Below are 27,880 nucleotides of genomic sequence, written 5' to 3'. Positions count from 1 at the left end.
CTGTTTGTGATTTGGAAATATTAACAAAACGTCTACAAGTGTTAGGTTTTGTTGGGTTTTTTTGTGTGGTTTTTTTTTTTCCCTTTGAATCTAGCAATAATAATATCTTGAGGTGTTCCAAAAAGTCTTTTAGGAAATCTTTGCCTTTTGTATATGGTTGAGGTGGATGCTATAGTAAGTAATCCTGTTGACCAGCAAGAAGGTACTGAAAATTAAGTCACTAGTTTTTAACAAGCCTGTTTTAGCAATAAATCTTAGTGAGACATTCTGAAACCTTGACAATTACTTTTCAGTTTGGGAACATTGTGTCTAACACTCCAATAAAACGTCGTAAAGTTATTTCTCAAGAGATTGTAACTGAGGCTGTACCACTAAATTATCAAAATTCCTGTGAAAGTGTCATTCTGAACTGTCGAAGTATACGAATAGGAACGCTACGAAGAATGGTAGTGGAACCTGTGATTGTAAGTAAACTTGTTATTTGACAAATTTCAGGTTTTGGTAGGCATTGTTATTTTCATACTTGAATAACATATTTTGCCTTTGCCTGGAACAGTAAGTTTCTCTAACTTCAGAGGCTGAGATTCCCAAAGAATCCCCAAGTACTGTTACGTACTAATGCATATGATCTAGTGCTGGTGTTTCATAGAAACATCATGCCTGCAAACCTCTTGAAAACCCTGTTTACATGGTTAGGGAGGGGCTTATGGATGAGTGTGCATTTGTTAAGAACATTGAAGACAACAGCTACAGGAATAAGCATGTCTGCAGCTGAATAATTTTGCTTCTATAGAACTTTTTTTTGTTAGCCTTCTAAGTTACATGGGGACTTTCAAGGAGACATTCCATGTTAGCTTTATGCAGTAAGCAAGATAAAATGGATACTTTTTGCTGGAGTAACCACATACATAGCAGAGAGGTATTACTCATTCTTTCCACCTCTCTGCAAAACGCTATTGCTTGATTTGCTTAAATACTGATAGTGATAGGTGACATTCTCTTCTGAGGATTTTTTTTTCCTCCTTATGATTTGTGGCATTTTTCGGAGTATTTTAAACCTTTTTGAAAATTAAGTACGTAAATCTTAAGTTTCGACAGTCACTATGACTGAAAGAGACACTGAATAGTTACTGATACACTTGCTTCCTTGAGTTGTGCAAAAGTGTACACTTTGGGGTTTTTTTTAAAAATTGCATTTTACATTTTTATTTTAAATTTTTCTCATTACTTAAGTACTTAGTCAAATGAAATAGGTTTACTAACAGTTGAAAGGCATTAAGTCAGTTTTGGTCTGGAGAAGATGTGAAATCTTACTGTTGTGTTGTGTTCCACAGTTTTGCCTGGATTATATCAAAATACGCCTAGAAAGTCAAGAAGGTGAGTGCATCTTTACTTTCACGTTAATACTCGCTATATGTATGCTGAATGAAGAAACTTTGTCAAAGGAACTATCAAGTGAATCATAATTAAATGTTGATTCTGCTTTTGTCATGTACATAATAAATTATACTGGGTGCCTGCACCCAAATAAGGGGGGGGTGAGAGAGGGTATAAATTTCACCTGAACTGCCTGGTGGATAAAAACCAAAATGATTTTGCATTATCTCTGCCTTCTACTGACAGAAAGAAATTCACAGATAGCAGGAATTAGCAATTTGTGGTGTGCTTGCAACTGGGTCTTTAGTTCTTCCCCTTCATACTAGTTGAAGAGCTGTAGATATTCTGGTGATGGTTGGCAAAGGTTGTCTTGAAAACGATTAGCAAAAACAAGAGGCAAGAGTAACCTCCTATAAAAGGTGTTATCTCTTTAACACTTCCTTAGTTCTTTCATTTGAGAGGCTTAAGTAGGCAGTAAAAACCACCCAGCTGTATCAGAGCTTTCCTGTCTGTATCTACCTTGCAAATTTTTTCTTCTCTAGCCTAAACTTGTATATTTCATGTTACTGAAAGAAATGCGGTGACATAGTTTAGGAAATGGCGAGCTTACAACTGTTGCTCTATTTCCTTTGTTTTCTTTTGTAGGATTTTGCTTTGAGCCTGAAAGCAAGCTTTGCCTCCTTTTGTTAATCTTAACTTTCCATGAAGATGCAGTCCTGTTCAATTTTGTATTTTGTTATTTGTAAAAGAGAACTATTGCATTTTGGCATTATTATATGCAAAAAAGTGTCTGACAACCTGTAAATATAAGCGTAGCCTTTGCTCACTCAAGTGTTTAAGTTTCTGTTGCATCTAAAATAGAGATGCATAGAAACTACCACTTTTCATGCATTAAATGTATTAAAAAACCCCCACTCCAAACCACTAAAAAGCTTATTAAAATTTGTAGTAAATATCTGTCAATTTTTAGTCAAAACAGCTGCGTGGTGAAATTATTTCCATGGGACTTGATCATTCAATAGCATAAAAATGGCAACTCATTAAATGCTGCGTTTGTTGGAACATGTGCTCTTTAGGGTTTTTTTGAGTTTTGCATCTGGAGGAGGATGGGTGCATTCCCAGCTAGCTTCATTAAATACAAGTAAGGGTCTCGAAATAAAAATGACACCTTTTTTTTTTTTCTTTAGGATTATTACAATGGTCATGCTTTTTCATGGAAAGGCAAATGCTTTGAACAGCTGTAGAAACAGCAGTACTGTCCTGTCTTGAGCCTGGTTTTGCATGCATAAATATATGTCAAGTTCTCAAAATTCTCCTCACATTTCTTCTCAGTTTTCTGCAACTCCCAACTGGTGTTTCAAGGGAACAGCTTTCTAATGTGTAAAAAACCCTATTCATGTTGCCTTTAATGGATAAGTCCTATCGTCTGTCTTATGTCAGTGTTACAGGAAATATTGTTCACAGGTTAAGGCATTTATGGTGAAATGTGTTATAAGATGCTTGTTTTAATGCAAGATAAATATAATCTAAATTTTCATCTGAAGAGTAGACAGCCTTCTTCACACAGGAAATGCAATATGCTTCATCTCAATGTAAACACAGTCACAAGGATTCCGTTTTCTCCAAAGACCAGCTAGGTCATGTTTTGGCAATGTTTTCTATCTAGACACAGTTAGAAGGACCTGTATGCTTCAGTTAAATGGGTTGAATCTGGTTCTAAGTTGGGATTGTCTTTCCTATGGTCTGCTTCTGAAAGTGAGAAATTAGGTAAAATGAATTAAGTGTTTTCATTTAGGAAGGAGAACTGGCTGACAGGCTGCACCCAGAGGGTGGTGGTAAACAGCTCCTTTTCAAACTGACGACCTGTCACAAGTGGGGTCCCCCGGGGATTGATATTGGGCCCAGCGCTGCTTAATACTTTCATAGGTGATCTGGAAAATGGCATTAAGTATACCTTGCCAAAGTTTGCTAATGCTACTGAACTGAGTGGGGAAATAGACATTTTGGAAAGGAGAGCCACCCTGCAGGATTACCTGAATAGGCTGGAAGAGTGGGCTAACAAGAACCTTATGAATTTCAGCAAGGACAAGTGTTAAGGTCTTGCACCTGGGAAAATGTAATCTAGGTGTGCAGCACAGGCTGGGATCTACCCAGCTGGGGAGTAGATCTGTCGGTCCCAGTAGACAGCAAGCTCAGTATGAGTTAACAGGATGCAGCTGTGGCAGAGAAAACCAACAGGATGCTGGGTTGCATCAACAGGGGCATCCCCAGCAGAGATAAAGATGTCATTATCCAACTCTACTTAGTGCTTTTCAGGCCATACCTGGAATACTGTGTTCAGTTTTGGTCCCCACTATACAAAAAAGATGGAAAGGGTCCAGAGAAGGGCCACAAAGATCATCAAAGGACTGGGAAGCCTGACGTGTGAGGAAGGGCTGAAAGAACTGGGTTTGTTCAGCCTAAAGAAAAGAAGGCTCAGGGGAGACCTTATCACCATGTTTTAGTAAAGTGTGGGTACAAAGAAGATGGAGACTTGCTTTTTACAAGGAGTCCCATGGAAAAGACGTGGTAATGGGCACAAGTTACTCCTGGGGAGATTCTGACTGGACACAAGAGGAAAAATTTTCACCATGAGTACAATCAGCCTTTGGAATTATCTCCACAGAGAAGTGGTGGATTCCCCAATATTGAACACTTAAGATTCAGCTGGACAGGGTGCTTGGACATGTAGTCTATGTAGTGTTTTTGCCAAGAAAAGTTTGAGCAGATGATACTTGAGGTCCCCTTCCAACCTGGTAATCTGTGATTGAAAATTGAAGTATTATGATAGACACTGAGGTATTACAGCCTAGCTTTGGAAAACCATTTTGGTTTTTGTTTTAAACAAAATGGGGGGAAGGGAAGACTCATAAATGAAGAGTCATCTATAGATTTTCATTTAGTTACTAGCTTTCTTTTCTTCTATGCAAGTCCCTAGGGAGAGGAAGGAGAATCGGTGCAAAGAGATGGACTAGTTGGATACATGTAGCATATTTCTGCTGCCCAGTGGGTTTTAAGGGAGCATGTTGTTTCTGCAGCCTGACTCAGAGCTGGGCTGCTTCTTCCCCAGTTAGTGGGACCAGGAGTATTGGAAGTTTAGAAGAAAGGAGAGCTGCTTTGCTCTGCAGAAGCTCTGGTGGCCACCACTTCCAGTCTGCCAGTGAATACTTGCTTTGGGTAACTGTTTGACTATTTGCCCTGTCTTTACAAGCAGCAGACTCCCTTTATGGGAGCCACAGGAGTGAATTCAGTAGCCAACAGAAAGGAGGATGTAGAGTATAGACTTTATTTTTTTTTATTGTATGGTTTTCTGCAGTTATGTTCAGGGTGATGCAGATTAGGTGGTAATAGTTTTACTAATTTTCACTCACCATCTGTCTGACCACGGAATATTTACTAGAATTTAACTTAATAAAAGCCTTAGTCTTTTCAGGAATTCCGTGCACTGTCTCTTCCTTTTTACAGGGAAAGGAGGAGGAGGCAGACTTGTTGCCTTGATTTTTATTAGAAGGACTTTATGTTGGCTCCATTTCTCCTTTTGTCCTGTCTGTGGTTTGGTCCCTACATAGTTTTTGTGGTGGAGGCTGCCACTAAATAAAGCTTTAACTGCCTACCAGTAATCATTTTACTGATCCTGACATAATTACTGGCATTGAACTTTTGGGCCTTTTCACAAATTTAAAGAACTTTGACTTCACGCATTTTTCCTTCCATTTTTATAATTCTGTCAAACCTGTAAAATACTCAACATTGGCATTGCTAATCATCAGATGTATTGTTAAAAATTGACCAGGTTGCTGACATTTTTCTTTAGTAGTAAATTGAGAGCAGTACCTTTTCCTCAGACAATCATGTTTCTCTGCGTGTGTTTATTCTCTTAATTTTGAAGTTATTTTTCATAAGGGAGCTTGATCAAAGGTAAGTCTACAAAGAAAGTTTTAGAAACTTGTTGTAAAATATGACATAGCAATAGTTTTGAATTTAAATCACTGGAAATGTTTTTTTTTTTCTGTGGAATGAAAACTGGATTAAAGTTGGTGAGAAGAAAACAGTTTGTTTCTGATTACTTTCCTGACGGGTAAGAGTGGAGTTCAGTTTGTCTTGTAAGATATTAACAGGCATCACTTCCTGAATATGGGTTAATTTCAGAGTTAAAAAACTCTTTAGAAAGTTAATGAGCACATACTGATTCCTTGTTAAAATCAAGGGGGAAATTGCAAAGGAAACCTATGTATTTTTACTATAATTTAATATAATGTCATTTTTTTCTTCTAGAATCAGAAAGTGATATCCGAGAGATTAACTTGAAAACTTCAGAACTTACCAAATGTGAATGGTGTAGTGTACGAAAATTACCAGTAGTTTTCTTACAAACAGTACCATCAACCTGTAGTAGCCTGAGAGAACAACTGAAAATGAGTAAAGATAATGTCTGGTACGAATGTAAAGGAGACAGTAAGTAAAACAATTTTAGTCTACTATTCTCTTTAAATTGCTTTTTAATGTGACAGAGTGCACAAAACACTAAAATTGGCATCATTGGCTGGGGCAGCTGTCGTGTTTTTCCAGACACTATCACCTTACCAGGCTGATGAGAAATACAGTTTAGAACGGCTTGGTAAAAGTGTAGTCTTCTGTCTGTCCAGACATGTGCTAGTTACAACGGTTGGTCAGTTTAGTATAACTTTTTTCCACTAATATTTGTACTGTGAAAGCAAGTCTGTTTAGCTTTTGGGCCTTTATGTTTATAGGACAGTTTTGGGTATACTTCCTTCTGCTTTCTGTGCTGCTCTGTTTACAGGCCCGAGTTTCAGTAGAAACTGTGAGTTGGCTTGTTATTTTTCCTGATATACTTGTAGTGATTTTGTGATGTAGAGAAACGTCTGCTTGGAAACTAAGTAGACTGTATTCAGGTATCTTAAAGTTAATTTCAACATAGTTTTCCTCAAGGGTCTAACATCTTAATATGCACACTATTGTATTCTAAATTAGCATAGCCCTCTTCCCCTTAAATAGGCTTTTCTTTAGGTTAAATTTTGTGGTTATTTATACTTACACTCAGCTTCATAGATACATGATGCGTTCAAATGGAGGAAGAATGCTTTCAACAATCTCAGAATTGTGTGCTTCTAACACATAATACTATTATAATAACCTCATCCACTTCCTATAAAAAGTATGAACTGTAAGGAGTATTATAATTACAAAGTAATTAGAGAGCATGCAGGGGAGCTACAGACAACCCTGGCAGCAGGCATTAGACCCCAAGTGAACACAGGTGTTCACAAGTAAAAAAAGAAAGTTGCCTGAGTTGTGTGGGTAAGAAACCCTTCCTTCATGTCTTTCTCTCTTTCTCTCCCCAGCTTTTCTCTCTGAGGCTGTGGCGCTGAGCTAGTTTTATACCCAACTGCTTTATTGTACTTGATGCTTAGGAGTACTTTGTGATAAGACAGTTGCTGTTTGCTTTGTGAGCGGTGAAATTACTGTAAGCCTGAATCCGTAGCTGTGTAAGCAATTGTGTGTGTGTTCCCGAAATAGGACCTCTCAAAACCCAGTTATCCATCTAAATTCTGTAGGTGGCGAATTGGGAAATATGCTGCTGAAGAATTATTTTTTGGGACAGTTAGCATGCTGAGTTAAAAATAACCAAAGGGAAATGGTTATGCATGTGCCTGAAACTCTTCTTGTCTTATAGAAAAACAGGTCCCTGCAGCTCTGAGTTAGCCAGCTATGTGAGACTGGGATTTGCAGCCTGAATCCTATTCCTGTGTCTAACTGTCAAAGTAATTACTCCTAGTGCAATTTACTGCTTTTTTATTTTTTAAGATTGTGTGAACAGGTGGTATTTAAACAATAGCTCATTGATCTGACACACATTCTCCAACTTTTGGTAAAGGGGTAGGCTGACCTGTTGAAGTCAGAGTACCAAAAAAATGCCACATTTATTAGGGCTAGCAGGAGTTAGCATGAGAGAATGCGATATTCTGCTCACAGAAAGTTCACTGTGGACAGAGAGGTTTTCGATTGTTTATGTTACAGGACCTGAAAGCAGGGCTTTGCTCTTCTGGGTGGTGAGATCCCCTTACCTCTGTAAGGAGATGAAGATTTTGATGACTGTGACATTTTCAATTCCTGTCCTCCTTTAGATGCGTACTCCTTAGAAATGAAACTGGTTGCCAGTGGATTGGAGATCCTTAAGAGATTTCTGTTTCTATGGTAACAGAAATCTGATCAGAGAAAAAGAACTTTCTTTCATGAAATTTCCATTACAGGTTTTTATACTTCTGTACCTAACAACATGTGCCTAGAATCACTAACAGTAGTTTCGTTAGAACTTTGTGCTTCTAATAAGTGGTATATGGTTTATATCCACTTTTTCAAAAAGCATCATGCTTATTTTCCCATTTAAGTCTGGAACCAGTCATCTCAAAAATGTACTTTTTCTCCCTCCTTAGTGTTCTATTCAGTTTAGTCTCTAAGCAGTGGTTTTAAGTTTTGTGTCCAAGTTGGTAGCTGCCCCAAGTTAAAGCAGTATTTTTTTCAACGTCACTGTTTCTCACAATCTCTATTGCCTGAAAGAGCTGACATGTAGATGTCAGTGCTGTATATCCATGTAAAAATGATTCTCGCAGACTGTTTTAGCTAAAAGGCTAGGGGCATATATGCTGTGGTGACTTTAATATGTAAGATTTTCAAAAAGCAATAATGTTGTGTGCTAAGATGAGGACAGACCATGAATCTACCTGAACCATGGGATTTCATATACTGTTTTTGTTTTATTTAGCATATGTTGTCTTAGTTCTCCCTTTTTATTTTCCCTTTTGTAATCACATCTATTTGAAAGTAGGAGAAAACCAGGCAAAAATATTTTAAAATAAATAACATATAAATCTTAAAGGGGTTAAGTAGATGAAAGCCATTTTTATAATAAACATTGAGACCACAAAAGCCCCTCTACATTCTTAATATAGTTCTCCTTTTCTAATAAATTTCCACAAATGAATATATATGTATCACAGATCGATTTGTTGGTTTGGGGTTTTTTTTGAGAGAGAGAGCTGCTCTAGACTTTTTAGTATTGACCTGGGAGAAATTAGGGCATGGTGTTTCCGTATATAGAGAGGAAATTATGCTGAATGCATAATTTCTGGAATTGTTTTGAAACAGTAGGGTAGGAACTATAATAAGAAAAAGAGAAAGTATTGATTACAGAGTCTTACTGTCATTAAGCAGAGAAGCTGTTATTTCAGAATGTGTTTTGGCTTTGCATTCAATGTCTTTTAAAAATCTATCAGGTGTAATAACATTTCTAGATTAGGGCAGAAGTTGAATACACTTTTTTTGCAAATGTAGGTAGAAGGGCTTGGTAGTTAATTCTTCTGTCTGTCTGCATACATGTGTGTTACTGCTTGCATATACTGTCAACAATGTGTGCGGGTGTTGGCCCATGAGTCTTTGAAATCTGTTCACACTTGCAACATACTTTTGTAAATGAATAATTTTCTCTCTGCTTTTTTGTAGGTCAGGAAGAACAGTATATCATTTTGATTTTTGAAACTGGTCTTGATCCTCATGCAAACTCAATATTTGAAAAAATTATTACTGACATTGGTATTAGAAATAATATTTCTGACTTCTTTGTGAAAATTTCCTTCGAAGAAGCCAATGGCAGGCTTGTTGCTTTTACCAAGTGCTTGGAAGACAATTCCAAAGGAAGCCCATCTCACAGAGAAAACAAAATAAAAAATGTAATTATGTTTTTGTCAAAATCATTATGTTATTTGGGTTACAAATACACTAAAGATAGCGTGCTAGTCATTAGACCCCCCCCAGAATTACCAACAATTTCTTCTGGCTTTTATATAAGGATTCTGAGACTGTCTCATGGTGGGTATGAAACTATGGGAAATAGTCTGTGCATTCAGAATACTTTTTAGTGTGTTTAGTTTGATCATAAGGTTGTACAATGGTCCACAAGTAATGTTGTAATTTAAAAATTACTAAGGGATGAGAAATTTGTGCTATAATTAGACAACGTAATTGTTTCCAAATTTATCTACTGGTAAAATGGTAGTACTTCAAACAAGAAATTAACTTGCAGTGTTGTAGTTAAATTTAATCAGTGCTTTCTTTAAACAAAACTTCCTCTTAAAGAATTTGAAAGATTTGCAACTCTGCAAGAAATAAGAACAGACCTTAATGTAAGAAATTAATTAGGAAAGGGAAAGAAAAAAAAAAAAAAACAAACCAAAAACTTGAAGTCTTCTCAAAAGCAATGGGTATTGCACTGCTGGACTTCCTAAAGCTTTATTACCTTGTTGGTGAATTTGAGCACAGTATGCAAACTGATACTGCCTTTATTCTTTTAAGGTTGCTTCTGAATCCAAAATGCAGCAGAGAAATAAACAGTTACCATATTTTGATGATGATGAAGAAATTGGAGAACCACATACAGTATTTATTGGTCCTATTGAAAAGTAAGATATTTCTCTTTGCCCTATATCAATTCTCTGAGGTTTTTTTTCAGCCTGACATACTTATTATTGATTATATTTTGTATTTTTCTTTTCAGGTTGATAGTTTATCCACCTCCTCCAGCTAAAGGTGGTATTTCTGTGACCAACGAAGACCTCCATTGTCTAAATGAAGGAGAGTTTTTGAATGATGTTATTATTGATTTTTATTTAAAGTAAGTTTTATTTCAAATCAGTTTTTAGTTGTCTTTTACTCTGAAAATTCTTACACGAAAAATTCATGGGTCAGTTGATAATACTTGGTCTCCAAGTATATATAGCTCTAATTTAAAAGGTGGTTTTGTATCTTTGCTAGAAATTTTGGTTCCTCTCCTATCCTGCTTGACATTGTTCTCACTTAGAAGAAAGGTTCTTTAAAATGTCTTAGCATCTGAAGAGGAATTTTAACTGCAAGGAGAAAAAAAGGCAATTTTTTTTTTAGTTCAGTTGGGTTTTTTTGGAGTATTTTGTGTTCCATGGAATTTCATTTGTTCTGATTAACATAGTACATTATGGTTTTTTTGTGTCACTGATGCTACAGCTGTTAGAAGCATATTAAATTGTTATGTGCGGCTGTGTATAATTTTCAGTCTACTAAAATAATTTTAGAGTGAAAAGAAAATCAGTGCATCACTCTGGGAGTGTTTGGAGGTTTAGTGGCTCAGTTACAAACTATGAATCTTTCCTAGATTCTTTATGTATTCTTTATGTCTTTATGTAATATACTTATGAAAATTTGTTTTCCTGCCATGATAAAAAAATAAATAAAACAGCAGTGAAACAATTTGTTGATTGAGCAGAGCACTTAATATCTTGAAATATTGACACAGATTTTGCATTAATTAGTTCCTGTGGTTGGTTAGCTCTAATATTCTTTTGTGAAAGTAACAACGTGGTGGGGAGGTAGCACTATTGGCAGTCCTTTTTACTTTGGTGATGAATACATTGATGAATTCACCTCCATGAATTTTTTTCTTTTTCAACTAATTAGATACTTGGTACTTGAAAAACTGAAAAAAGAAGATGCTGATAGAATACATGTGTTCAGCTCGTTCTTCTATAAACGCCTTAATCAAAGGGAAAGGAGAAATATTCATGAAACTTCAAACCTTTCGTAAGTCTGTTGATAAGTCAGTTTAACTAAGAGCTAAGTAGAGGGAAGACTACAAGAAGAGATGCCTTACAGAGGTAAAAGCCTTACAGACAATATTATCAGCAGAACTCTAGGAAGCCTCCAGACCTATAACAAACATAAAATACAGCTTGAAAATCTTAAGAAGCTGTTAAGGTGAAAATATCTGGAAAACTAGTCTTTCAATTAAAATAAGCCATCCTACAAGTCCTATTTTTTTCTTGCAGAATACAACAGAAACGACATGGGCGAGTAAAAACATGGACACGACATGTTGACATTTTTGAGAAAGATTTCATTTTTGTTCCCCTTAATGAAGCGTAAGTAAATGTACCTTTCTATCACATTTAGTAAAGGCTTAAGCTTCCTCATTCTGAAACTGAAAGTTATAGTGTGAATTGAAGTTAAAAATTAAGAGAATAAACATATTTTTCCAGGTGATAAAAAAAAATAATGTAAGACCTTTAAGTTCATTGTTGTAGTCTAAGAAGTATCAGACAGAATGAAGACTGAGCAAAAATGAACTTTTCTGAGTACTTCTTCTGAACCAGTTCAGAGAATCAGTTTTACCTGGTTCTCTGAAGTTTGTTCTTCTAAGCAGTTATCACTGATAACTTTTGGATTTACCTTTTTTAGCCCTTTTTGTTCTAATGAGATCTGTAATGGTATACATGAAATCCTCCTTTAGTTACATTAAACCTACATTGGAAGAAAATGCAGTTGAAGATCTCTACTGCCCTGTATCAAGAGCTTTATTCTTTTTCTTTATATCCTTTTGTCCTGGTACGTTTCTTGGGTCAGGAAGCAGACGGCGTTCTAATAGTTTTTCAGGATTTTTAACAATGTTTGCTTTCTTTAAGATCAGAGCAGGTTGTTACAAATACATTTCCATGTTTCACGAATAGAATCTAAGCTGTCCTTAAGCCAGAATATTTAGGAATGTTAAACTACTGCATTTAAAATATAGACAATAAAAACATAAATAAAGGACAAAGAGACAAGAGAATTGTAACTGACTTATCATAGGCATACCTAATGGGTCTTTTAATAATTCAAAAAACAGTTTGGGGTTTTTTTAATTAGGTGGTCTTCAATGAAATGTATCTAGATGCTGTGCCATTTTACAGTGGGAGGAAAATTTCTGAATCTTCTCTTTTCTTGCCTCCTCCCCATCTGAATTCTGAGGCTAGCTGTAGAGGGGCAGTTACAAGGTAACTGGCCATAGATCTGTTGTCAAGTTGTAAGTAAATCCCTTAGAAAGCTATTTACAAGTATGGACTTTTAGATTTCGAGATGCTATGACTTCTGTACAGCCATGGGAAGACAGCCGGCCCCTAGGTGATAAAAATGACCCAGTTGTAAGATATTCTCCCTGTCCACTGCAGACTTCATCCTTGTCATCCCTCTCCCCTGAAGCTTTAAGTACCATAATTTTGAAGTGTCTTGTCACTTAAATTTTTGTTGCCCTAGAGCTTGTTACATAGTTTACTTCCCACCATCCTGTCTTGTGTCATTCACATGTCTGCATAGGAGAAATAAGACTGATAATACTGCAAATACCAGACAGTGTGACTTAGAAGTCACCTCAAAATGAAAATAAATAGTTCTGTGGTTTTACAAGAATTAGTTATGTTGTTAGTAGCTTAACATGTAGTAGTTTTCACTGTCTTGTTCATTACTGATAAGGAACTAAAGCAATGTCTACCTTAGCAAGTAGTGCAGGTCCATAGGAGTGAATTTGCAGAACAAACCAGTTCGTAGTGAAGGCATGATGTTCACACCATGTGTGGGTAGGGGATTTTGCTTTGGACTAGCTTGGTCTCATAGAGTCATCCAGTAGTGATTAGAGCATGAATACTGTACTCTTGGTGTGCATCTTTCATCTGGAAGCAATGCCATTCACACTTTCTGGAACTGTCCTTCACTGTGAACTGAAACTTGGTAAGTGAGTTGTGGTAAATGGCTCGATGTCCAGTTGGAAACCTGTAACGAGTGGTGTCCCTCAGGGATCGGTGTTGGGACCGGTCCTGTTCAACATCTTTGTCGGTGACATGGACAGTGGGATTGAGTGCGCCCTCAGCAAGTTTGCCGATGACACCAAGCTGTGTGGTTCGGTTGATATGCTGGAGGGAAGGGATGCCATCCAGAGGGACCTTGACACGCTTGTGAGGTGGGCCGATGCCAACCTTATGAAGTTTAACCAAGCCAAGTGCAAGGTCCTACACCTGGGTCGAGGCAACCCCAGGCGCTGCTACAGGCTGGGCAGAGAAGAGATTCAGAGCAGCCCTGCAGAAAAGGACTTGGGGGTGTTGGTTGACGAGAAGCTTAACATGAGCCGGCAGTGTGCGCTTGCAGCCCAGAAAGCCAACCGTATCCTGGGCTGCATCAAAAGAAGCGTGACCAGCAGGTCGAAGGAGGTGACCCTGCCCCTCTACTCTGCTCTTGTGAGACCCCACTTGGAGTACTGCGTACAGTTCTGGTGTCCTCAACATAAAAAGGACATGGAGCTGTTGGAGCGAGTCCAGAGGAGGGCCACGAGGATGATAAGAGGGCTGGAGCACCTCCCATATGAAGACAGGCTGAGAAAGTTGGGGCTGTTCAGCCTGGAGAAGAGAAGGCTGCGTGGTGACCTCATAGCAGCCTTCCAGTATCTGAAGGGGGTCTACAAGGATGCTGGGGAGGGACTCTTCCTTAGGGACTGTAGTGGTAGGACAAGGGGTAATGGGTTCAAACTTAAACAGGGGAAGTTTAGATTAGATATAAGGAAGAAGTTCTTTACAGTGAGGGTGGTGAAGCACTGGAATGGGTTGCCCAGGGGGGTTGTGGATGCTCCATCCCTGGCGGTGTTCAAGGCCAGGTTGGACAGAGCCTTGAGCCACATGGTTTAGGGCAAGGTGTCCCTGCCCATGGCAGGGGGGTTGGAACTAGATGATCTTAAGGTCCTTTCCAACCCTTACGATTCTATGATTCTATGATTCTAAGTGGTGATAGTAGGATATTCTTTTGCAAAAGCAGTTTCCTGATATGTACAGTAAGAATATTGCAGAGAGAAAAAAACCAAGTATCCAGGGAGATGAGAAGGTTGTGGTTTTACAGATTAGGAAGTAGTGGTGGTGATGGTTTGGTTTTTATTGTTGTTTTTGAACTGCCCTCTGGCAAAGAACGCATAAATTAGATCTTTTTTTCTTTTTTCTTTTTTCTTTTTTTTTTTTTTTAAACTTATTGTTACTAGCTGCTAATATTTTTCTTGGATGCACCTTGCTATTCTGTATCCCCTCAAACATGTCACTTCCCCCATCCCCCAAAACCCAACATTCAGTTTTGAGGAACAAAAAGCTGAACTTTTTTGGGGGAGATACTAACATTTAGGAAAGAATTGGTGACTTGACAATGAAATGCTCTTATTCTGGTAAGTAACTGGTATCGCAGGATAGAGAGGCGGCTGGGGAGCTACCTGGAGAAGAACACAAAACCCAGCACCCCATTATTTTCCATGTGCCTTAGCATAGTTTGTAGGAGCATCTGCTTCATAATCTTTCCAGGCACTGAGGTGAGACTGACCTGCCTGTAGTTCCCTGGTCTTCCTGTTTCCCCCTTTTTAAGTTCCAGAATGTCTTTCCAGACTCTCCCATGACCACTAGTTTAGGGAGTGTGGGCTCATCATCTAACAAACTACAGTAACTGGAGGTGGGCAGAATGAATCTAGAGGAGAATTACCTTCAGAACAATATGGCTGATAGAACGGTGACTACATCCGTGTCCTTTGGCAGTACACTCCTTTATGTTCAAGTCTCTAGTGGAAATAGGTTGTTCTTTTAAAAGTTACAAGCTATTTTCTTTTTAGATCCAGATTAGTTTGCTAGTCTGTTTACATAATTGGTACATAAAGCGTATATTAATAGAATACACACAAATTCCAGTGTTTGGCAATACTTATATATTCATTTATTAGTTGTGGCGAATCATTCAAGAAAAAATGCTTCCATACTTCATATGCTGCTTTCAGAGGCCACTTACTTTAACTGCCATTGAGTTTCAATAGAATTTAGGCTTCATAATTGTCTAATTTTTAGTATGTCTGTTAGACATGCATTTTTAGGTACGGTTTTTCTTTTTTTTCTAAACCACATTGAAATATGTCTTCACCTGCAAAATACATAACAAGGTTCTGTTTTGTTACTTGCTGTAGGGAATCTGTAGGGAACCAGAAAACCTTCAGAAAATTTCTAAATCGGGTCAGTCAATATCTATTTGCAGTGCCTCAGTCCCTGAATTTGCTGCTGCTCCATTTCTGATTGAGTGGCAAGTCAGTGAAGTCTGAAGAGGGAAGAGGAGATACGGAGGAAACTGGGGCAAAACTTATTTTGTGTGGTGGGATATAACTGGTTTTGGTCCTGAAAGGGTTAGAATGTCAGTTCTTTGAAGGGGGCAGTCAAAGGGACAACAAAGGGAGGACAACAGAGTTGTGGTGATGGCATTACAAATAGTCTTTTCTTCCCTTTTTTAATTCACTGTTGACAAGATTTCTGTAAAAATGTCAAGTGTCATATACAGTTGGAAGATCTCATAGGCAAAAGAATATGGGCAATTCAGCTATACCATTAGATCTGACTAGTGTTGCTAGTGCTGAATTACTAGAAACCTGTATAGAGCCATAAAACATGAACTCTACAATCTCTGTCTTGTACAGTAATAAAGAAAATGTTAAAGAAGAAATGAGCTTTAATTATAAGAAGAAAAAACAATGTAAATAGTATGAGCAAATTGAAATAAATACTTAGCATCTGTTTTCAACTAACTGCATCATATTAGTGAGTTGGTGACTGGTTGAATGGAGTGATCTTACCTTTAGAGAAGACTGTGAAGGCTTGAGTAAAACCTGCTCGGAAAAGTGAACAGCTATTACAATCTATCCTTGATAACTATGGGAGGCAGGGTTTGGTTTTTTTGTGTGTGTGCACATAGGGACACTCAGTATTTTGTTTGTTTATTACCAACTTCAGATTTAACCATGAGCATTAATGTATTCACTGTTTTTTAACGTATTTTTTTCCTTTGCAGTGCCCACTGGTTTTTGGCTGTCATCTGTTTTCCTGGTTTAGAAAAACCCAAATATGAACCAAATCCCCACTATCATGAAAATGCTGCAACACAGCTAAAATCTCCCTCTTCAGATGGAGAGAGCAACACACCATCTCCTTTGCCAAATGAATTAGATGCACAAAACTCACCTTCCAAGTCCACAGCAAAGAAGACATTGACCAAAAAGTATAATACAGCTTTAATTGACCCAAACACTGAAACAGAGGACAGTGAGTCTTCGTGTTGTAGAAGAAGTCCTTGTAGGGGAAAAAGTGCTTTCAAAAAACTAAATCAAATAGACAGTGATGTGGAAGAACCTAACACTGTGGAATCAGCATGCCATAAACTAGACCATAGGACTCTGGATGAGAATGGTATACAGGGTGAATTCACAACTGCTAGCCAATCTATGGGTATGTAATTGTAAAAATAGCACATTTTAATGAACAATTTTGAGATTTCACATCTGTTACTACTTCTGCAATTGTATAAACTTCATACTTTGAAAGTTCAGTATGTGGCTGAAGTTTGAGTGCTTGCAATATAGGCAATTTATAGCCATTGAGCAGTAAGTGTTTTTGTGGTTGTTGACGTAACTTTCATGGCAAAGGGCTGGAGATAAAAAACTGTTTTCCTAAATCAGCTTAAGTTTTCAGTTGTGTGACCTTTTTTCACACAAATAATTTTGTAGATACCATTTCACATCACTTAAGATTGTAATTGCAAAGGAAAGAATAGTAGTTGACTCTGGATCCTCATAATGTATGTGCATGGAGGAACTGAATTAAGATTGGGCGAGCAACCTTGATTCCAGTGTGTTCCAGCATTTGAGGTTTTGCTTCACACCATTAGGTTCTTTAATGTCCTCAGAGAAGGTATGTAGAAACAGTAAAAAGAAAAAGAAAAAAAAATCATTCATACGACCTCTATGTTTCATTTAGAGAGGCTTTCTTCATGCATTGCTGCTGTGGAGGCTGATTTCAGTGCTCTGGAACAGCATTTGTACCAAAGTGAGCTGACATACTTTTAAAGGCAGATGAAGGAATTAGGAAAAGATTGTTTTCTCTGTTCACTGCAAGGTTTGGATCCTCTTCAGATATAGATTGTATTGGTGGCTGATGGTCATTCAGTTCCTAACTAAACCACTCTAGACTGCCTTGCTCAGCTATTGCAGATGATTCACCCTTTCGTTACTGCAGACATTTGTATAGGTCGCTGTCCTGGTTTAAGGGTGAGATTCAGTTTGAGACTGACACTAGTAGATGTTTAGGCATCTAGATTTAGATATGCTGTGTATCTAAACTTCCATTTCAGTCAGATGGAAGATGGGGATGTGCGCCTTGGGTTTTCTGCCCAGCCTTCAGCTGTTGCTCCAGAAGGGTGTGGGTTTTGATTCTTGGCTCTGCCAAACCCATAGATATATCCTGGATATCCTAGGATATCTCAAAAGGTAGCAGATGCCTCTTCGATAATACAGTCAATGAAATCAAGAGACCTCCTTTTCTTGTCCTAAAGCAGATGTAGAGTGGCTGTCCAGTTGAGTAGTACTAAGTCATATTAGTATATGGCCTACTTCTTGTGCTGAGGTCTTTTCAAAGATACTGAGTAGGGCTAATTCTGAAGTTTGTCCCTGTGGAACTCCACTGGTAACCTCTTTCCAAAGTGTTTCTGCCATTTTTTCCATTATCTAGTTCATTGCCCTATTTACTGTTGTTATAGAAATCCTGGTTTTCCTTAATAAGAAATATGTCCTCCAGTGACACCATAACCAACACTTTTTATTTTAGTGATTGTTTAGATATATTATAGAGCCCTTTAAGAAAAGTTTTCTTACGAAGACTTTGGGGTTTCTTGGCATGAGTTATTAATTTTTCACTTATTTCCACATATTTTTCCATTTTTTCCCTCAAAAATCTGTTCTAAAGTCTTGCATGGTAGTATACTAAGACTACTGAGCCTGTAGCTCTATGTATCTGTTTCTTTCACAGGTATAGCTATAACATTCATTAATCTTTATTTCTTCTGGTGCAGTTTCCCAGGTGACTAAATATGTAGAGAGGATAGGGAGTGAATTTACAAATACTTTCCTTATGTAGCAAACAGTGAAGTTTCACAAACATTTCTAAGCTGCTGCTCCCAGGAGAGCTGATCCTGCATTCTACCCTCCCTGGCAGTGCATTCTCAAGCTGCCTTTTCCTTTTACCAGCACAAGTCTTCATATAAATGCACAGTAAATCTGATCAAGAAAATGATTCAAGTAAAAAATAATAAGCTTGTGACTGTCTTTCTCAGTGTGGTCTACTGTGTGTGGATAGATTTGGTGTCATGGAACAACCATGGGAAGGAAGGAATGGGAATAAGCGCTTATATGAGGGACCAATGAGACTGCCCCTTTTGATATCAGTAGCAATTTATACTATTGTAAAGGCTTCATGGAACTACAGGGTAATTTCATGATAGATTTTAGTCTGTCTTTAGAATATTTTTACTCATTTCACAGAATAAGGAACAATTTCTGCTGTGTTACTTAGAAGAAACTTTAAACTTTTGTTCATATGCGTGAATGTAATATTATATGTCAGCTGTATCACAGTTATTGTGAGCAATCCTATTGCTCACAATAAGAAAAAAAGAAGAAATCTTAGGTATTGAAAATGAGTTTGGTCTTCAATGATGACATAGTATTTGATGTTTAAATATACTGCTGTCTGTGATTGATACAGATGGATTGCACAAAATCAGGCTAAACTATAGTGAAGACTCAGCCGATGGCAGTAAACTAAATGAAGATGACCTTATAGATTTTTCCGAAGACCAAGATAATCAGGTAAAGATTTTGGAAATGTAAACTGTTTTGTATTTTGAATGGGCAGCTTAAAAGCTGTGTCCACATTGTAGATGTGTCTAAAACTAGTTATCTTTACAAGTGTCAAATCAAAAGCAGTGGTTACATAGACCATTTGCAAATTAGCTGGCAGGAAAGGATTGTACATTCATTCATGAAACTATATAATAGGAAACTGCTGTACTAATCCCACATTTAATTTTGTGAGTCTCTTGCATAGTGACAATATTAGACAGTGATTTTAGTGGAAACTCTGAAAATCAACACATTTCTACCTTTCATCTCCTCCACCCCCATGTTTACCTACCAGACCCAAGAACAAGTTACTCTTCTTTCAGCTGCTATTTCCTGGACATAAACAGACACATTTATAAGTAGGTGCTACTTTGCTGTTTTGTTTCATTGGTCCTTCTCCTAATCAAATTTAAACAGCATGGATTTGTAATCAAGTAGTGTTCTTGCTCAGATTGGAAGAAGTTTTAGACCTGCGGAAAGCCTCATCATTAAAATCTGCTTTACTGATTCACTACGGGGTTTAAGGGTATTATTCCGTAGCCCTGTTGCTTCTACAATGTAAGTTCAATGTGAGCAAGCTAGGAGTTACACATTTACTCTTCCTAATTGGCCTTCCTGTTCATGTTCCAGGTGTATGACTCCAAGTTGTCTGAAATAAAGAATCGGAGGCTATCAGATATACTGTCTAGGAATTACCTGTTTTTCACCTTTGAATCCAGAACAAAAAAATATTTTCCAAAGTCTGCAGCTATTTATAATGGCTTCCAAATAGTATGTATATGTGTGCACACACATAAAAGCTCCAGTTCATGTTGAAATCTGATGATGCTCTTCATACAGACTCAACCCACCTCTCCTGTCATGCCACTTGCCCAAACATTCTGTGATTCTCGCCTGATGGAAGTGCCTTTCCATCTATTTTGTAGCAGTTAGAGTTCCCTGAATGGGCAGTAGTTCCTAATAGAAGAACATCTTCATGGCATAGCGTGAGGATTTAAGTTATAGGATCCTGCATGTTAGTGATGCGTACACAATTCTTACCAAAAATGTCATAAATTATGCTGATGCAGGGATTCCCATTTTTGGAAAGTATCTTTTTCCCTGTAACACAATGGTCTGTGGTAGTAATAGTGAACTCAATAGAAGGGAAAGAAACTATGGATCATTGGGATGCTTTTAGATACAATAACTTAGTGGTTTTGTTCATAAAAGTTCCATACCTTTCATAGCAATCAATATTGAAATCAAAAGGTCAAAGGATATTCCCAGGTTTGTGGCATGACTGTTTTTGCAGCCCATAATTTCACGGCAGTTTAATTTCCCTTGCCCTAAAAACCAAGTTGGTGCATTCTGGAGCAAAGATCAAATTTTAATTCTGAGTTCATTGCAGATTTTGTCTCATTTCATCTAGAATGTAATATACATGAAACTGCCAAACAAGTTCCTAGTAATCATTGGCAGGGGAAAGTATAATTTGGATTATAACCAAATAATGGAGATGCATCTCTTTTAAGCCAGCAAAGCTTTGAAAATGTCAGTTGCAGCTTTTTTCTAGCTTCAGTGGTTATTAAATAAATAGCACCATTCACTCTGTGTCATTCCAGCAAGGATTTGAGAAACCATGTGACTAAAAGTTGGTAATGCAACCTTTACAAACTATGAGTGGTTTCAGATTAAAGCTACCACTTCTTTATTAAACTTGTTATTGGTCTTGAATAAGAATGGTAAGTATAGCAATAATTTCTTTTACATCTGTTTGAAAAACAATACTAGCTTTTAAACACCTGTAAACATGTTGCTTCTGTAGGAAGACAGTAGTGATGATGGTGGCCTTGTAGATGATAACTGTAATTCAGAAATGGGACAATGGCACCTGAAGCCTACCATCTGCAAACAGTAAGTAATAAAACAGTTAAAATGGAGATTTCATAAAAGTTTATGAAATTGTCAAAGGTGGTAATTATAGGAAATGGTCATACATTAGTCTTCAAACACTTTAATCAGCATGTTATTAGCGTTTGAGAGAGAATTTTATATTTAGTAGTATCATCTTCAGTGAGCAGAAAATTTAATGAGTGAAACTGCTACTGAAATGGAAGCATTTGGGGTTTCTGTTAAGCCTGTGTGCTGCTTCAAGGCAAGTGAAGATTGTTTCTTCAAATAAGGCTGTTCTTCAATAGCTTGCACTTAAATTCCTACAAAAAGAAGGTGCAGAAGCATGTTCAAATGTAGCTTTCTATATTAAAAAGCAGATTAATGTCTTAAAAGAAATAATGCTGAAGAAAACCTTTGTCACCACTCAAAATTAGTACAGGAAAATGGAAATAATTTTTAACCACCTCAGTTTCTTATCAAAATGTATTCTAGTTGTTTATTGTCTCTCTCTGTCTGAAGAATATTTTTTTTTTCCTAATAAGTTTGTTCCATGGTACTAAATTCAGTTACTTTTTTTTTTTTTATTTTTCGGATTTGAAAACTTTTTTTTACTTTTTATGTTTGAAACCCAGAAATTATTTCTTCGTAATCATTGGCTGCAGTTGCTTGCATTTTGGTGTGACAGAAATGCATGATTCCGTATCCTGAAATACTGTTACCAGTGTTGCTGTCTGACCATTTCCTTTGTATTTTTTCACAATTTATTTATCCATTTTCTTCTTTGTGTGTATAAGGGTTACTAGAAAGATAAAGGCTTTCACAATACATTCTTACAGTGCACCGTAAGAATAAGAATAAAATGATATATTTATATATGGTATGGAATGTGTATGACTTACTGTTAGCACATTTTCATGAAGGGGTGAAAATCCATCTGTGTTGTGAGTTTTAAGAATATTTAAGAGCTGCTGATTGTAGCTTGGCTAAATTTGCCCTATTCTGTTGATGGATTATTTGTACATAATACTTCCCCAGACAATATTTTAATCCAAACATGGAATTTCATAAGGTCTTTGGCACTTAAGTATCAAAAGTGATTAAGGGCACTTAAATGCTTTGCTATATAACAGCCTTCCCCCCTCCAAAGTACTGGATTGTGCGTTTTTAAAGAGCATTGCCTATATAAATAGTAACTTTTTTTTAATCAGACATTAAAACAAGTACAAGTACAAGCAAATGTTATTCAAGTGATTATATGCGTACGCCTAAAAAATTGCATACATGTAAATGAATTTATAAATGCAAACAAACCTAGACATAAATGCATGCAGATATTTTATCTGCATTTAATAGTTTGCAGTTTCTGTAAAGGATACCTTGTCTGAATGTATGTGTATTATTAGGGAGGAGAAAGCAGAGCTTTGTGAAAATTAGTTTACATCTTATTTATCCCTCAAAATACATCTTCCACCTAATGCTGAGATTCTGAACTCAGGTATGAGTTAGCTTTGATGTATAAATCCAGCTGTGGCATATAAGGCAGCTGATATGACTGTTCTGTTTATAGCTGCTGCAGAAGTGATATTCTCTAGGTCAAGGGACAGGATGTAAGCATTTGTAGTGAACAAGAGAGTCTTCAAGCAGACTTGGTAGTCTAGAAAATGTTTGTTTATGGATGTGTTATTTTTCTGAAGTCTTTCAAATGGAGTACATGTGTGTTTTGTGCGTAACTACCAGGTAGATTTAAGATTCATTGGCTGGAATAATTTCTTGAACATGCAACACCTGGTATCATCCTAGGTGCTGTGGACTGCCCCATCTGCCCTCCAGCTGCTGCTCCAGAAGGATGTTTTCGGGTTCTGTCCCTTACTTTCTAGTCTCTTGCCAGTGTCCCAGATACTCTTTGCATCTAGAAGAGTACTACACACTTGAAAGTGTTTTAAGCAACTAGTTTTTGCCTGTAACAAATGTTTTCAGTCTGACAGTACTACATTCTCTAAGTGCATTCTTAAGTGTACTCAATGTATGGTTAAATCTAAAGACAATCTTGCATTTGGCTATCCCAGTTAGGGGATTATAGCAGTGCTGGTGAAACTTTATAGTATTGACCTACTTTTGTTCAAGGTCACCCCACTATTTCATAGCTAGTTGTGTAAGATTGTGCTTTCCAAACTGCTGTAAAATACTGTGTACTTAAATGGTGTGTTTTCTCTTAGGCCTTGCATTTTGCTTATGGACTCCCTAAGAGGCCCTTCCCGGTCAAATGTTGTGAAAACACTACGGGAGTAAGTTTCATGTCTGGGTTTGGGGAGGTGTTTTTTTGCAAAATTCTTCAAGAATAGAAAAAGTTTTGATTTGCATGGTCTTTTATCATAGATATTTAGAGGTGGAATGGGAAGTCAGAAAAGGCAACAAAAGAAGCTTTTCCAAAGATGTCATGAAAGGTTCCAACCCAAAAGTGCCACAACAGAACAACTTCAGTGATTGTGGAGTGTACATACTGCAGTATGTGGAGAGCTTTTTTGAGGTATGTAATGTAGACTTGCTCGTGTAACTATTGGGGGTGGGGTTTTGGGGGCTTTTTTTTGGTTGGTCTCCAGCAGCAATCAGATATGACCTGTTAAATTATAACAACTATAAAAGGCTCTTAGTGTAGCTGTTATACCTGTTTATTAGATTATGCATTATAAACTAGTGTATACATGAACATACATAATAATGAATACTTTTTGGAAAATAAACTGATTATCCTTTTTAGTTTTATATATGTATCAGAAATTGGAAGCCATGGAATTTTCTGAGATAATAAGAAAATACATATAGAGTCCTTCTTTTGTGTTCTTATTGTGCATACCCTTTAAAATTATCCAGGAAGAACCCAAGTTCAAACTGGAATTTCAAATCTAACCTAAAGATGCAGGACAAAAAGCTTGTTCTTTTCCCCCTAAGAAATGTGATTCTGAGTAAATTCATTAATATGACACAGGCAGATTTTTAACTTGCAAGAAAACATAAAAGTGGAATCAGTACAGCTGAATGCCAGATCTTTATTCCACTGAAGAATTTGGTTAAACACTTAATGACTTTAACTGTCTCAGTCTTTCACAAGTGGTGGAGGTTTTGACACCTTCAGGTCTAGGTTGGATGGAGAAATGATGGTCAAGTGAGATGTTGCCTGCATTGGACACTAACTCTGTATACAGTCCATGGTTCTTGAGAGTTCCTAAACTGTTCTGTAACTGACCCTTTCTTGGGAAAGTGTCTGTTTCTTCTCTGTTCGTCCACCCTCCCCATGTTCATTCTTCATACAAGAGCAGAAAGGCTTTAGCAGAGTGCGTTCATGCACCTTTTGCTTTACCAATGAGTCCTTGAGAGATTAGAACCATCCTCCTTCCTCTTTTGTACTCGGGAGGATATGAGGAGCAACCAAGTTCTAATAATCTTATCCCCTTCCGTCCCCTTTGTCTTGCAAATAGATTGCTGAATTACGTCAGGCCAAATCCCTCGTCCTGCCTGGTCTTGCAGTATGCAGCAGCTTTGTCTGCCAGCACATAGGGATGGTGCGTAGATGCGTCAGATAGCAGATCACAGGGTATTCTCAGAAGTAACACTGGTGGGGAAGGAAAGTCCGTACTGGCTGCATGGTACTTCACTGCATGGTACAGTTATAGAACTAGTAATTTCAGCTGCTAATGTATCTCAAAATTTGCACAAAGTCTCATTGTTTTCAGCAGCTGTGCAAACTGAATGGGGAGTGTGTGGGCAGGGGTGCTTAGTTTGATGTTTGTGGACTATTTAGGCACATCTTTTTCTTTTTTGTCGATTTATTTAAAATACCTTGTTTTTAATAATAATGGTTAAAATCACGATATGTATTTTTTAAAACCAAGACTCTCTGACAGGGTAGGTAGTGTAACAAGGAGCATACCTTTCAGCTATCACAGCAAGTACTTTCCAGCACTCCCTCAACACCATGCCTGTTCAGCTTTGCTGTCGGGGCCAGGAGGGCCACTTCTGCCCTGCCAAAGGCCCCCCCGAGTTTCCCGTCAGCGATCTGGGAGGGCCGGGTCAGCCGGGCTGCTGCGGCGCGGTTCCTGCCGCCAGGGGCCGCCGTGGTGCCGCCTGCGGCGGTTGCCGGTGCGCGGAGGGGCCCAGCGAGCCGCAGTTCGAGGAGCCCCTACGGCAGGAGCCGGGGTTTGCGGGGGGAGCGGGCAGTGTCAGTTCCCGGGGACAGAACTGGCAACGCGCACAGCTGGCTTCTGCCCTTGTCCCTGCTCTTCTTCCCCACACTGAAGAGCAACAAAAAGCCCTAGTTAAGGACGTGTTCAGATTAATGTGAAATATCTTTCTGTTAACTATGCTAATGTGTTCTTACTCCTTTGTCCGACCTGTTTCGTAACTGAAATGGTGGAAAACCAATTTGTTTTTTGCCCGTGGTTTTCTGCATCTTTAGTGTCATTCTTCTGAAGTCTACTTACTGCTGGTGTTAAGTAGCTTCATTGGCAAAGTCAGTTCAACATAGGGGTTATTTTATTGCCATATTAGCTATGTGATGTTCTGTTTGGAGATAGAGTGATGTTGCTAGTGCAATATAAGGCAATAATTGACATGTTCCTGTGCAGAATGTCACTAGTGTTTTCTCCAAGTAGTCTTGCTAGTGTTAGCTCAGTGGATGAATGTAATTCGCTTGATGTAAACTGGAATACACAAAGAGAGGAATTTCTTTGAGAGAAAACACTATTAGACAAACTGGTGTTCGGTTAGGGTGAAATTGTTGTACAGTGTCACTGAAGTGGCAATGACTCATCATAATCATTCTCTTAATTCTTTGTATGAATGACCTCTAGCAAGAAAACAGAATGTAAGTACAGAAAGGGGTGGTGGTAGCCAGAGGCTTTTCACAGGCCCTGTCTTTTAGGATGAAATATAAAACTGACTTTACTAGTTGGTTATGGTCCTAAAAGTATTTATAAGAACAGGAGAATTTAGCAACTGGTTCCTGATCAGGTCTAGATTTTGGTGCTAGTCGTCCTTAAAAAATGTGCTATATCATTACAATAATTCCCTACTCCCTGCCCCCCCCCCCCCCTTTTTTTTTAATTAGAACAGTTTTACACATTTATGCAATCAGATGCTTTCTATAAAAGATGTAGGAATCCAAGGAGATTATTTGGGCACTTTCATAACCAGAACTGTGATCTGCATGAATGTTACTCTGTAACAACTGCAGCTTGATTGGTTTTACCTTAATTGTACATGTACAAAGCACCCAAATTGTAGAAATTTTGTTCCGTGCTCATGGAATGAGGGAGAATGTACTTTTCCGTACTACAGTTCTCTCCAGTTTTCTAGCTTGTAACTCCTTACTGTAATATCAAATGACCTTTCTTTTCAGAATCCCATTCTGAGTTTTGAGCTACCAATGAACTTAACAGACTGGTTTCCACGCCCAAGAATGAAAACCAAAAGAGAAGAAATACGAAAAATAATCCTGAAGCTGCAGGAACAGCAGACCAAGGAAAAGAAGGGACAAAAGGACCCAAGTTCAATGGAAAGATCTTTGCAGGAAAAAACAGAACAACTTACCAACAGCAGCTCAGACTGAATGTTGTATCTGTTGCATGTTTGCTCCACAATCAAAACTGAAATATACATTTTTGTCTGCCCAGACTAAAGATTTGGCGTATTCTCTGCTCAAAGTCACTTGGGAATGTTTAATGCCTGTATAAATGTGTGTCATAAAATGATTTAATTCCCACAAAGGTGTATTAAGTAAGCGAGTCTGTACATATGTTAATGAGGCCAACTTTTTCAGCATTTGTAATTACTTTTTTTCCACTTGTTAGGGAGCTTTTGTTATGTATTTCTGTTAATAGAACTTAAATAGCAACTTCTAAACATAAAGCAAATAAAGAAAATATTTATAGGATAAAATGGTTAACTTTTTATTTTTCAGTAAAGTTGTAATGTCACAGGCTTAAGTAACCCATAGGAAATGATTTGGTAGTGAGATAATTAATTCATATTTTGACCCTATTTAGTTGCCCTTTACAAGATTTTTCTGCTTGCGCTACAAACAATAATATGGGTGTCTCAATGTACCATGGCCTCAGAGAGGGTGATCCCCATTCTCCCAGTATCTTAAGTGTAGGCAGTGTAATAGTTAATAGGACTGCTACAGATTTGGGGGTTTAAAAGATATGCCTTGCAATGAAAATAATTCCACCCTCGCTTCAGTGGGACGGGCTAGGGAAAGGGGGAGAATGCTCTTTGACCAGAGATGACTATTCAAACAGTATTATAACAGTGGTTTCAATGAAGTGATCTTGAGTGATACTATTAAATCATATTTTGTGGATCCCAATTGTTGTACAGGTGTATTTTGAGACTTTCTTCATTATAAAATTGTATTTTGGTAAGTGTACTTGGAATAGCAGATTGCCCACATTACATTTTCTATGTTACAATTCTGAATGTTACATTCATATGTGCTTTATCTAAGTAATGAACATTTAAAAAGAAAAAAGTGTATGATTACTATTTTTTGTAATATCCACGCAAAAAAACCAGAATACCAGTGTTCATTGCTTGCTTGTTTGTTCTTGGCTTTAGGTAGCATCAGACTAATGTTGGGATTTGTTTGGATATTTCCAGTGTATTTTGATTTTACAACAATCTGAAATGCCATCGTTGCTTAAACTGCAAACATAGGCTTTTGGCCTTGATATAGAAAAGCTTTGGTATTCAAATGAGAAAAGGAAGAGATGGTTTGTGCAAGGACATATACATACACAGTCTTCTAATACAGATATCTTAGAAGAGAACCAGAAACTCTTTCTCCCCAGGAAGAAATCTGTCGGGGAGAGAGAGGGACCTTCTGCCTCTCCTTGCAGATAGTATTTTCTCTCCCGTTTTTTCTACTGGGAACATCATTTGTCATTCCCTTCTCCCACAGAGAAGCAGCAGAGAATTCATTAGCTGAATTCTTGTGTCCCTGAAGAC

The 27,880-nt window shown here is 37.6% G+C and overlaps 1 protein-coding gene across 4 annotated transcripts in view; it reads left to right on the top strand.

The window, feature by feature from the left end:
* The window catches only part of SENP6 (SUMO specific peptidase 6), a 77,497-nt gene extending 50,047 nt beyond the window's left edge, over positions 1-27,450 (top strand). For 3 of the 4 annotated variants that reach the window (XM_030489721.1, XM_030489720.1, XM_030489722.1), the window contains 14 exons: positions 294-464; positions 1,335-1,377; positions 5,692-5,871; positions 8,938-9,164; positions 9,787-9,893; positions 9,989-10,105; positions 10,921-11,043; positions 11,289-11,381; positions 16,123-16,556; positions 18,867-18,970; positions 20,811-20,899; positions 23,095-23,163; positions 23,255-23,405; positions 26,274-27,450. In XM_030489721.1, coding sequence (XP_030345581.1) covers positions 294-464; positions 1,335-1,377; positions 5,692-5,871; positions 8,938-9,164; positions 9,787-9,893; positions 9,989-10,105; positions 10,921-11,043; positions 11,289-11,381; positions 16,123-16,556; positions 18,867-18,970; positions 20,811-20,899; positions 23,095-23,163; positions 23,255-23,405; positions 26,274-26,483 — 2,118 coding nt within the window. In that variant the 3' untranslated portion in view covers positions 26,484-27,450. Of the gene's footprint in view, positions 1-293; positions 465-1,334; positions 1,378-5,691; positions 5,872-8,937; positions 9,165-9,786; positions 9,894-9,988; positions 10,110-10,920; positions 11,044-11,288; positions 11,382-16,122; positions 16,557-18,866; positions 18,971-20,810; positions 20,900-23,094; positions 23,164-23,254; positions 23,406-26,273 lie in introns of those variants that run through there. The other variant, XM_030489723.1, reaches the window with a different exon arrangement.
* The last annotated feature ends 430 nt before the right edge of the window (positions 27,451-27,880 follow it).

The sequence above is a fragment of the Strigops habroptila genome, chromosome 6, assembly GCF_004027225.2.
Source record: "Strigops habroptila isolate Jane chromosome 6, bStrHab1.2.pri, whole genome shotgun sequence".
NCBI lineage: Eukaryota > Metazoa > Chordata > Aves > Psittaciformes > Psittacidae > Strigops > Strigops habroptila.
This window is presented reverse-complemented; position numbering and strand designations above follow the sequence as displayed.